Consider the following 12079-nt stretch of genomic DNA (forward strand, 5'->3'; position numbering starts at 1 on the left):
TGTTTTTCCGCTTCATACGGCTGGGTTCTCAGGTGCCGTATTTCCTCAAAATGCTTACGGAGATGACTCCTTAGGCCCCTAGGCGGTGCTGGTTCGTCAATCAGATGTCTGTTGGGATGCCCAGGTTTCTGGGTATTCAACAGAAACTGTTTGGTCAGCATCTCATTTCTCTCCCTGATGGGGAGTATTCTCGCCTCATTATGCAGATGGTGTTCTGGGGACATAAGAAGACAGCCCGTGGCGATTCTGAGAGCAGTATTTTGGCAGGCCTGTAGTTTCTTCCAGTGGGTGGTTTTTAGGCTTGGCGACCATATGGGTGACGCGTAGCACGTAATCGGCTGGCTAATTGCTTTGTATGTGGTCAAGAGCGTTTCTTTATCTTTTCCCCAGGTACTGCCAGCAAGGGATTTGAGGATTTTATTACGGCTCTGAATTCTTGGAACAATTGCGGTTGCGTGCGCACCAAAATGTAGATCCTGATCAAGCGTCACACCCAAGATTTTGGGGTGTAGGACAGTCGGTAGCGTAGTGCCATCGACGTGGATGTTCAATATGGTCGACATTTGGGGCGTCCATGTTGTAAATAAGGTCGCGGAAGATTTAGTCGTTGACAATGCCAGGTTTCGCGAGGTCGTTGATTCGAGCAGACCTGGGGAATATTAGCTTATCATATAGGTAACTAGGCTCCTTATACATGATAAGTTGACAAAGGAAAATGCTGTTGTAATCAAAATCCAACTATTTATATATGTTGCACTTAAAAAAGAAGCCAGATTATGTGTTGTTGCAAATGATGCAAAAATAAAAATTTTCTCTTGGTTGACACGAAAACACCCATGTCTGAATGTTAATATATTACACTAGCAATACCCGGTGTGCATTGCTACGCCAAAGAAAAACATCTGAATTAGATTTTATCATTTAAGGAAATTTTTATTTATCTTAATGCTAACGGATAAACAATATTTTTGGTTTTTTCATTAGGTGTGTAAATAAATAAATTTTTTGGTGATCCGACTCGTGAACAGGCGACGTATAATTGGCCATGTGAAAAACACGAATTTATCAAATCCAAGCCAGCGATAGTTAGTGATTGCCCTTGTGCTTTATTTTTGTTCAAGTCGAAGATTTCGTTGGGCTTCCGTTTCATCGTCTCTGGAGGTAGAAGCTCTCACACGATTTTGCTGAAGTCGAGATTCCCTTTGCTCCAGTATTTCATCTTCTCTGGAGGTTGAAGCTCGTATACGACTTTGTTCAACTCGAAGATTTCGTTGGGCTTCCGTTTCATCGTCTCTGGAGATTGAAGCTCGTATACGATTTTGTTCAAGTCGAAGATATCGTTGAGCTTCCATTTCACCTGCTCTGTATTCCATCAAGTGTCTTGCTTTGGTCGTTTTTCTTCCAAGGGATGCTTTCTTTGGTGGCATTATTGCTTTTTTTTTATAAATTTATGTCAATAATAATATTTCGTATTCGTATTCACAACCGTTTTTGCAGCGTCTTAATTTGTTATGAGATAATGTATTAGTTGTGCGACTTTTATACTCTCCGCAGGTACTTATCATACGAATGTATGTATATGTATTTAGGAAAATCCCAAGGGTAAGATCATTATTTAGGTAAATGTTATTTTGTAAATACCTAAAACCTTCAAATAAAGGCTAATAGTATATTAGTGTAAGCAATTTCCAGCTTCAAAATTTAAACTTTCAAACCCTTTGTTACTCGGGTAAAAAACATTTTTCTGTGTAGGTATTCATGAATGTTGTGAAATGATATTTGTATAGGAATATAGGGGAAGCAAATTATGCATTCTGGAGTAAACACTACAGGCATAGGTATATTTGCGAAAAACAATAGTTAGTATACATTGTTAGGACCTCTATTCTATAAAAATTATGCTATATTTTAATTTAGACAAAATTCTACTAATTTACAAAACTCAACTAAATCGCATTACGAATATTATATTTTAGAATAAACCGGTTTTTGGTTCACTTCCCAGAAGAAAAATTATTGTTATTTTAATGCAGGCATAACGCTACTTACATATCAAATTTCAAGCAAATCGAGCCATATATACGATAGTTTAGAATAAATCGGTCCCTGATCCACTTCCCGGAAAAAAAATTATCCGACGTTTTATTCTACATATAACGCTACCTACATACCAAATTTCAGGCAAATCGAGCCATATATACGATAGTTTAGAATAAATCGGTCCCTGGTCCACTTCCCGGAAGAAAAATTATCCGACATTTTATTCTATATATAACGCTACCCACATACCAAAATTCAGGCAAATCGAGCCATATATACGATAGTTTAGAATAAATCGGTCCCTGGTCCACTTCACAAACACTCCGGGTTCCTACTAAGTTATCCTAAAAATTTCATGGCAATCTTTCTATCCGTTCTCGAGTTATGGAGTGACAATCAAAATGTACACTTCTTTTTATATATATAGATTACGAACCCCCCAGCGGGTTAGGGGGCTTAGAATATACCCACAGTAGGCGACTAAAATACCAAATTGATCCAAGGGGTTGTGTAGCGCAACCCTCTCAAGGGGTCGCCAGCGCAATATGTAACTTCTCCAACTCAATTGTCAACCTCACCCAATTGTCAACATCACCTATCCGTGGCGTATCGTGTTTCATTTATAGCCGAGGCTCTGGCTACCACGAACTCCTGATGGATTTAGGGGGTGGGAGAGCGGTATGGCCTAGAAGGTTTCATGACGTCATACCAAATCGTTCCCGAGATAGTCGGGCTAGTGCCCTAATGGTGCTTGTTACCGGAACGTACCGGATCTGCATCCGGCAAAGGACCATCAACATCGATAACAATCTCCAAGGCCTTTGGGGAGTGTCCTTATCGCTACAACAACAACAACAATAACCACCAACATCGATAACGCACCCCAGCTTGATAGGAATTCATGAAACTTCACTGTTACTTTGGGTCTTTGACCGCACTATGAAAAGAAAATTTGTTTGGGATGCAAATAAGTAAAGGCGTCATTCTCTATTACGAAACGAACGTTCGTTTCGCCTCAGGGACGAATCGCTAGTGTATTTGCACTATATTAAACGTTGATAACATATTGTAACGGATTTAGAGAAATTCCGCTTATTGAAACCTGCTAACGTTCGAATCGCTAAACTGTTGAATAAATCACTCCAATATTGTGTATTGCAAAATGGTCTTTATTATACTTCACTTCGCAACTAATAGCGTGTTTAAATTAAACTGATCCGTTATTACTCAGCTTGCGCTGCTTTTATTCTCTCGGTTTCCTCGTTAGCCCATTTCTCCTTAAGTCTAGTAATTTCCCGAACAGTTGTTGCTTATGCTTGGTTATTTACCAGCCAAATAAGTACATGTATATTTGTAGTTTATAACCATATGCGCGTGTATGTGTGAGTAACTACTTCGGCTGCTGACTACATCCGTGCGTGTGTAAGATAGCTCTTCGTCGCCTTCTACATAAGTGTTGCTATCTTTAATGTGTACACGTACATAATAGTGGCTGGTTCATGTTTTTGGTGTTGCGTGATTATCTACTAACAGATTAGTGATGCTAATATTCATCACAATATCATTTGACAATTGCTTTCGCCTTCCTGTTTGACATAAAGTGAGAAACGTAAAGGCCGAACTAAAATGATAGAGAATACCATTGCTAGACGAAGTCGTTTCATGTAACTTAACTCTTACTTTGGGTCTTTGACCGCACTATGCTTCTTCGTTCTCAGCTATACCTGCCTGTACTGGTACCCAGAAGAGCTTAGTATGGGGCGACTGGTGCAAAGTGTCTCGGATCGCGTTCATTGTATTCCACAGTGGGTGTTGGCGTTGTTTTCTTAAAGCTTCTATGACTGAAAGACTCTCGTCGAATATTAGCTTTTTTCTTGCTGTTTTGAGCTATTTCAAAGGCTTCGAGAATTCTAGAGGCTTCGGCCGGAAATATGGGTGCGGTGTACATATAAATGTTGTCTTTTTTGTGTTTTGTAAGCTCTGTGTTGCAGAAATTCGGATTTAAAAGCCAAATGATGTACTGTTTGCAAGTGTGATTTATTTCGTTATGATTTTCGTGTGGAATAAATACTGTTGTTCGAATAGTATTTTTGAGAGTAGTCTAAGTTTGTTTCCGCTATTCTTTCCTCTAATGAAGGAAGTCCTGATTCGGTTAAGATGTTATTTACACGGGTATGGCCTTACGGACAATGGAAAGCCTTGTGCAGTAGTTGGGTGTCAGAGAATGTGTTGCTGACCTTGACTTTGAACCGACGGTTCGTTAAAAAAGATGTAATGAACTTCAATATTTTACTCCCTATCCCCCAGGATTTGAGAGTATCGATGACGGCATGTGCACCGATTTGATAGAGTTGTAGGAGTTAGCGGGTTAGGGGGCTTAGTATATATCCGCGGCGGGTGGTACAACCTAGAACGTTTCATGTGGTCATACTAAATCCCGAAATGGTCGGGCTAGTACCTTAATGGTACCGGATCTGTATTACACTCTAGGGGCAAAACTTTTTCTATGAAAAAAATCCGCGTCTCTGATCATAATTACCGAAAATAAAAATTTAAATGGGAAACGATTGAGAGTTAAGTACTAGGTTTAAGTAGGTAATTGTAAATACGATAAGGGCAAACTTTTTTAAAGTGACCCAAGACTACGTCGTGGAAAAACAATTTGAATAGATTTTTAGGTTAGGTGCGAGTTTGCCTAAATTATTACCTAAATGAGTAAATGCCTCATGGCGTTTTCTATTCTGAAAATAATGCAGCTCTGTTGGTTCTTCCCACCTCCGCTTGTGTGTTCCTTTCAGAAGATATTTTCCACTGAATACGAAAAGGAGACCCCTTTCATATTGTCATATGTGCCATGTGACCTAGTTCAAAAGTTAGAATTTCATAGTGCAACATTAAGGTAAAATTTTGTTTTTTCAGAAAAGAAAACGCCATAAATTTCTGGAAAGATCCGGTAATGCATAATGTTCGATCTAAATTTAGATGTCAAATTTTAAATACAAAACAAGTAAGGAAGGCTAAGTTCGGGTGTAACCGAACATTACATACTCAGCTGAGAGCTTTGGAGACAAAATAAGGGAAAATCTCCATGTAGGAAAATGAACCTAGGGTAACCCTGGAATATGATTGTATGACATGGGTATCAAATGGAAGGTATTAAAGAGTATTTTAAAAGGGAGTGGGCCATAGTTCTATAGGTGGACGCCATTTCGTGGTATCGCCGTACAGGTGGACCAGGGGTGACTCTAGAATGTGTTTGTACGATATTGGTATCAAATTAAAGGTATTAATGAGGGTTTTAAAAGGGAGTGAACCTTAGTTGTATATGTGAAGGCGTTTTCGAGATATCGGACCAGGGTGACCCAGAACATCATCTGTCGGGTACCGCTAATTTATTTATATATGTAATACCCCCAACCGTATTCCTGTCATGATTCCAAGGGCTTTGAATTTCGCCCTGCAGAACTTTTTCATTTTCTTGTACTTAATATGGTAGGTGTTACACTCATTTTACAAAGTTTTTTCTAAAGTTATGTACATTTTGCGACAAAAAGCCAATCCAATTACAATGTTTCATCCCTTTTTCGTATTTGCTATAGAATTATGGCATTATTTCATTTTTCGAAATTTTCGATTTCGAAAAAATGGGCGTGGTCATAGTCGGATTTCGCCCATTTTTAATACGAAGATAAAGTGGGTTCAGATAAGTACGTGAACTAAGTTTAGTAAATATATATCAGGCATGCTTAACCAACGAAACGATATCATTTCGTTACGATAATCAACGTTAATAAACGAAACGAAGTCATTTCGTTTCGTTTATTAACGTTAAGATCGTCAAATTAACGAAATGATTTCGTTTCGTTTTCTGCCATATCAAAACGAAATCAAATCGTTTATGTTGATTATTAATTTCAAACTATGCTGGCAAAGCTGATTGATGGCGGAGTCATTAAAGGTGAAAGCATTATCCAAGCTGATTGCAACTTTTCTCATGAATTTTGACAGTACGAACATTTCTCAGAGTATTTTTGACATTACCACCAACGAATTACACAAACAAATTACATAGAGTTTGTGTGTGTATGTGCGCTCGTTGTTGCCACCTTACGGCTTCACCATGGCTATAGCATTGCCAGCACAATTCAAACATAAAGTATCACGTTTTCGTTAACGTTTTTAACGTTAACGAAAGCTTTTCGTTTCGGTTAAAAACGAGATACAATTTATCTTGATAATTTCTTTATCGATAATATTTCGAAGTGTTTCAACGGAAACGGTGGAAATTTTTTGATAAACGATTAGCTTAACGTTAAGGTGCATCCCTGATATATATTGATTTTTGCTCAAGTTATCGTTGTAACGGCCGAGCGGAAGGGCAGACGACGGTCGACTGTGTATAAAAACTGGGCGTGGCTTCAACCGATTTCGCCCATTTTCACAGAAAACAAGTATCGTCATAGAATCTATGCCCCTACCTAATTTCACAAGGATTTGTAAATTTTTGTTCGACTTATGGCATTAAAAGTATTCTAGACAAATTAAGTGAAAAGGGCGGAGCTACGCCCATTTTGAAATTTTTGTATTTTGTTTTAATTTACTTAAATTGTTTGTTAAAATTTGACTTAAAAATTTTTGCTAATATTTATTTAGCACACACATAGTAATAGGAGTAATGTTCTTGCCAAATTGCATCATGATATCTTCAAGGACTGCCAAATTACAGCTTGCAGAACTTTTAATTTACCGTCTTTTAAAAGTGGGCGGTGCCACGCCCATTGTCCAAAATTTTAGTAATTTTCTATTCTGCGTCATAAGGTCAACCCACCTACCAAGTTTCATCGCTTTAGCCGTCTTTGGTAATGAATTATCGCACTTTTTCGGATAAAGTGGGCGTGGTTATAATCCGGTTTCGTTCATTTTAAATAGCGATCTGAGATGAGTGCCCAGGAACCTACATACCAAATTTCATCAAGATACCTGAAAAGTCACTCAAGTTATCGTGTTTACGGACAGACGGACGGACGGACATGGCTAAATGAATTTCTTTTTTGCCCAGATCATTTTGATATATAGAAGTCTATATCTATATCGATTAGTTTATGCCGTTACGGATTACTGTTATGCGAACAAAATTAATATCTCTGTGAGCTCTGGGTGGGTGATCTTAAGTGCTAGGTTTGTAATTCTTTGTAGAGTACGGTGGCGATGATCCCAAAGGGCTCCGCTGATGGTAGCAGTACAATACGCGGTCCCTTGTGAAAGAAATGTGAATTACATTAAACATACATTGGTCAGCCGGGTGGACTTAGTCACACAAAATGAGTTATTGAGGAAATGCCTAATTTTGCTACGTTATAGCAGGGACAAAAAGAGGTGATGACAAACGTCCTTCTTCGTAATATTATTCTCCAAGACGCCCCCGCAAAAAATTTTATTGGCTGAACTTTCACAAATTGCATTGTTACCTAAAGATGGATTCCTTCGAACACCCAAGGCCCCTTCTTTTATTTAAAAAAATTCAATTTCTCATAAATATTTTTGCAATTTCTATGTCAAAATTTAAAAATCAAAGTTTAGCAAGAATATGTCTTTATATAAGGAGAAATTTTTCGCTGATTTTTGTCCATTTATATAAAGGACGTGCTTAAATTTTTATACCTTTCATGAAAATGAAATGGTATATTAATTTCGTCACGAAACCGAAAATTGTAAGTCCTTAAAGAAAATAGATAGACCCACCATTAAGTATACCGAAATAATCAGGTTGAAGAGCTGAGTTGATTTAGCCATGTCCGTCTGTCTGTCTGTCCGTCTGTCTGTTTGTATGCAAACTAGTCCCTCAATTTTTGAGATATCTTGATAAAATTTGGTGAGCGGGTGTATTTGGGTGTCCGATTAGACATTTGTCGGAACCGACCGGATCGGACCACTATAGCATATATCCTCCATACAACCGATTTTTCAGAAAAAGAGGATTTTTGTAATATCTTACCCAATTTAACAGATTGAAGCTTCAAACTTCACCATATACTTTCGTATATTGCACATATTGTTGCCTGAAAAAATTTATGAGATCGGTCGTATATATAGTATATATCCCCCACAACCGATTGTTCAGATAAGGAACTTTTCGTAATTACTGCCCTATTTTAAGAGCTAGAGGCTTAAAATTTCAACGAATGCTTACATATATAGCATATATTGTTGTCTGAAAAAATCATAAAGATCGGTGGTATATATAGTATATATATCGTGGTATATATAGTATATATATATATATATTCGCAAATTTTAGCCCAATTTTAACAGCTAGAAGCTTCAAATTTCACCGAATACTTACGTATATAGCATATATTGTTATCTGAAAAAATCATAGAGATCGGTTGTATATATAGTATATATCTCATACAACCGATTGTTCAGATAAGAAACTTTTCGCAATTTCTACCCCATTTTAACAGCTATAAGCTTCAAATTTCACTGATTGCTTACGTATGTAGCATATATTGTTGTCTGAAAAAATCATAGACATCGGTTGCATATATAGTATATATCTCATACAACCGATTGTTCAGATAAGAAACTTTTCGCAATTTCTACCCCATTTTAACAGCTATAAGCTTCAAATTTCACCGATTGCTTACGTATATAGTATGTATTGTTTTGTCAAAAAATCATAGAGATCGGTGATATCTATAATATATATATGATGGTATATATAGTATATATATATAGTATATATATATTTTTTTTACGATTTCGGCCCCATTTTAACAGCTAGAAGCTTCAAATTTCACCAAATGCTTACGTGTATAGCATATATTGATGTCTGAAAAAATCATTGAGATCGGTGGTGTACATAGTATATATCTCATACAACCGATTGTTCAGATAAGAAACTTTGCGAAATTTCTGCCCCGTTTTAACAGCTAGAAGCTTCAAATTTCACAAAATGCTTACGTATATAGCATATATTGTTGTCTGAAAAAATCATAGAAATCGGTGGTATATATATTATATACTTCATATAAACTGTAATTTTGACCCCTTTTTTACGGCTAGAAGCTTCAAAATTCATCAAATTTCATCAAATAGTTACGTTTACGTCATATATTTTTGAAATACGTGATTCGTAGTCATAGTTTTTACATGCAGACCACAAAAAACGTGAAGCTTTGCATCCTCACACAGATTACCTACCTATTTTTTATTTTATATTTATCTTAAAAATCGTTTAGATATGTTCAAATTTCACCAAATGCTTACGTGTATAGCATATATTGTTGTCTGAGAAAATCATAGATACCTGTGGTATATATAGTATATATCCCATACAACCGATTGTTCAGATAAGAAACTTTGCGCAATTTCTTCCCCATTTTAACAGCTAGAAGCTTCAAATTTCACCAAATGCTTACGTGTATAGCATATATTGTTGTCTGAAAAAATCGTTGAGATCGGTGGTATATATAATATATATCTCATACAACCGATTGTTCAGTTAAGAAACTTTGCACAATTTCTGCCCATTTTTAACAGCTAGACGCTTCAAATTTCATCAAATTTCATCAAATAGTTACGTTTACGTCATATATTGTTGAAATACGTGATTCGTAGTCATAGTTTTTACACGCAGACCACAAAAAACCTGAATATTGCATCCTCCCACAAATTACCTACCTGTTTTTTATTTTATATTTATCTTAAAAATCGTTAAGGTATGTAGATCTGTTCACTATATATTTCTTATCTTATACATCCGATTATTCGGAGATTACGAACGGGATAAGATTATTGTTCAGCCCCATTCATGAAAGGTATGAAGTCTTCGGCACAGCCGAAGACAGTCCCGTTCTTACTTGTTTTATTTTGTTTTTATTTTCTCCTTTTGTTTCTTTTATCACGGCGTCTTAACCTATCTGTGAAGTTTCATGTTTGTAGCTCAATGAAAAGTTACTTTAAAATCGATCTCAAAACACCAAATTTCCAAATTCTTATCTATATATTTCGATCCGTGCGCCACCTAATGGAATTTTTTTCTCCTTTTCTTAAATTTTCACTGCGTCTTGTCCTATCTGTGAAGTTTTACAGCTGTAGCTCAATGAGAACTTACATAAAAATTAATCCCAAAATTCCCTCCGTTTCGTACGATTTTTCTAAATATGTATCTCATCCCGTGCGCCCCTAGCGAATCTTTTTGTATCGTGTCATCGGCTGTCATCGACATATGTATTAAGTTTGAAATTTCAAGTATCTAGCTCATCGAGAAGTTACTTAAAAGCTCTGTGGTTGGAAAATTTTCAAATTCTTATCTAATTATTTCGATCCGTGCGCCACCTAAAGGATTTTGTTTTCCTTTTGTTGCATTGTCACGGTGTTCCAACCTATGTGTAAAGTTTCACGTTTGTAGCTCCATGAGAAGTTACATAAAGACAAGATCGATTGCAAGATTTGTATGAAAAGTGGATAAAACATTCAACCGACCTAATAAAAAGGAAGTAAAAACCATGCTTGACCGACGGCATGACTAGAGATTTGAAAAGAGAATGCGTGTAGCTTGCGGAAATTTTCATGAACTCATATTTTGTTGCCACTAGCAATAACAAGGGCTCGATTATTCATACAAATACAAGCTCGCAGTTTTTTTTTGAATCAAAACTATATTTTTATATAATAAACTTTATTTACAGACACAATTATCTGTTGTAAATGTTGCAAAGTATTTGAATTACCAAAAGAACTGCAATTACATAAAAAACTTGTACATGAAATTGATTCTCCCATGTGCTGCCCTTGGTGCGCAAACTCCAGCTCTATGCTAAAAAAGGAACTTGCCAAGCATTTGCAAAAAAAGCACAACGATGTGTTTTTAAAATATTTTCCGCGTGTGCGTATGCTACGTCGTGGCGATAATGATCCTTATCCGTGTAACCGTTGTAAAAAATGTTTCACTTCAGTGTACGAATTAGCTGATCATATGCAGGAACATAAATTTAATTGTCCAATATGTACGATGACTTTTAAAAAGAAAGCTACCTACAAACAACATATAAAACGGGTACATAATCAATCATTAACGAGTTTAAAAACAATGCCTAGTGAAAACAATGAGGTTAGTATTTAAACAATTTCGTTGTTGTTTAATGGTGTGTTCAATTTATACTTATTATTAAGAATTCATGAGCTTAACATCGGCTTATAATATTCAATTATTGTAAGCCGGTGTTAAGCTCATGAATTCTTAATAATTTCGTTGTTTATTGAACACACTGGATCACAAATACCAACTTTTTTCTGCACCAGAGACGCCATTATGAAATTCCTATGTAACATCAGCCCCTGATTCCGAAAATCAAGGTTATTTTTAATTCTATGGTAACGTTTTTGATATATTTACCAATTACCTTTTTTTCAAAAAAAAAAAAAAAAAAAATTGGGTCCACTTAATCATATATATCTCAAGAACAAATTGAGCAATTCCAAACCGGTTTGAAGCTTTTAAAACATAATAAAATTTTCCATAAACTGTGCATACAACACGCTAGGCCCTGCAGATAAGAAGATAACGAACAATCATTACGGATATTTTAAAATTTTTTCTAAAAATATTATAACGAATTAAGTGAAATTCCTCTTATTTGCAACCTTCTGCTAACGTTCGTATCGCGAAACTGTTGAATAAAATAACTCCAAAATTCAATAATGCAAAATGGTCTTTATTAGACTGCTTTGAAAATACTTCACAATAACACTTTTATACTCTTCGGTATCCTCGTTCGCATATTTCTAGGCGTTTCTCCTTCTAGAATCTACTAGTTCGCTGAAGACTGCATACTTTTGTGAGTATCTCAGAAATATGCATGTGTATGTGTGAGAACTACTTTGCTGATGATTTCATACTTTTGTGAGTATCTCTCCGCTGCTGTATGTACATATGTGTAGACATAATGATTTATTTGTTTATGTAGATACAAGTGACTGCTTAGTATCGGCTTAGAGATGATAGTATCCGTTAGTGTTGCTTATATTCGTCACA

The 12079-nt window shown here is 36.1% G+C and overlaps 2 protein-coding genes across 10 annotated transcripts in view; one reads left to right on the forward strand and one right to left on the reverse strand.

The window, feature by feature from the left end:
• Positions 1-12079, reverse strand: part of LOC137250971 (zinc finger protein 709-like) — a 96659-nt gene that overhangs the window by 29987 nt on the left and 54593 nt on the right. The gene's annotated exons all lie outside the window — the stretch shown is intronic.
• The window catches only part of LOC137250972 (oocyte zinc finger protein XlCOF6-like), a 156189-nt gene that overhangs the window by 9996 nt on the left and 134114 nt on the right, over positions 1-12079 (forward strand). For all 9 annotated transcript variants that reach the window (XR_010953134.1, XR_010953133.1, XR_010953135.1 and 6 more), the window contains exon 6: positions 10734-11155. Coding sequence is in view for 6 of the 9 variants with exons in the window: in XM_067784768.1 (XP_067640869.1) it covers positions 10734-11155 (422 nt within the window). In the remaining 3 variants the exon portion in view is untranslated. The remainder of the gene's footprint in view (positions 1-10733; positions 11156-12079) is intronic.

Source organism: Eurosta solidaginis, chromosome 4 (genome assembly GCF_040869045.1).
Source record: "Eurosta solidaginis isolate ZX-2024a chromosome 4, ASM4086904v1, whole genome shotgun sequence".
NCBI classification, from domain to species: Eukaryota; Metazoa; Arthropoda; class Insecta; order Diptera; family Tephritidae; genus Eurosta; species Eurosta solidaginis.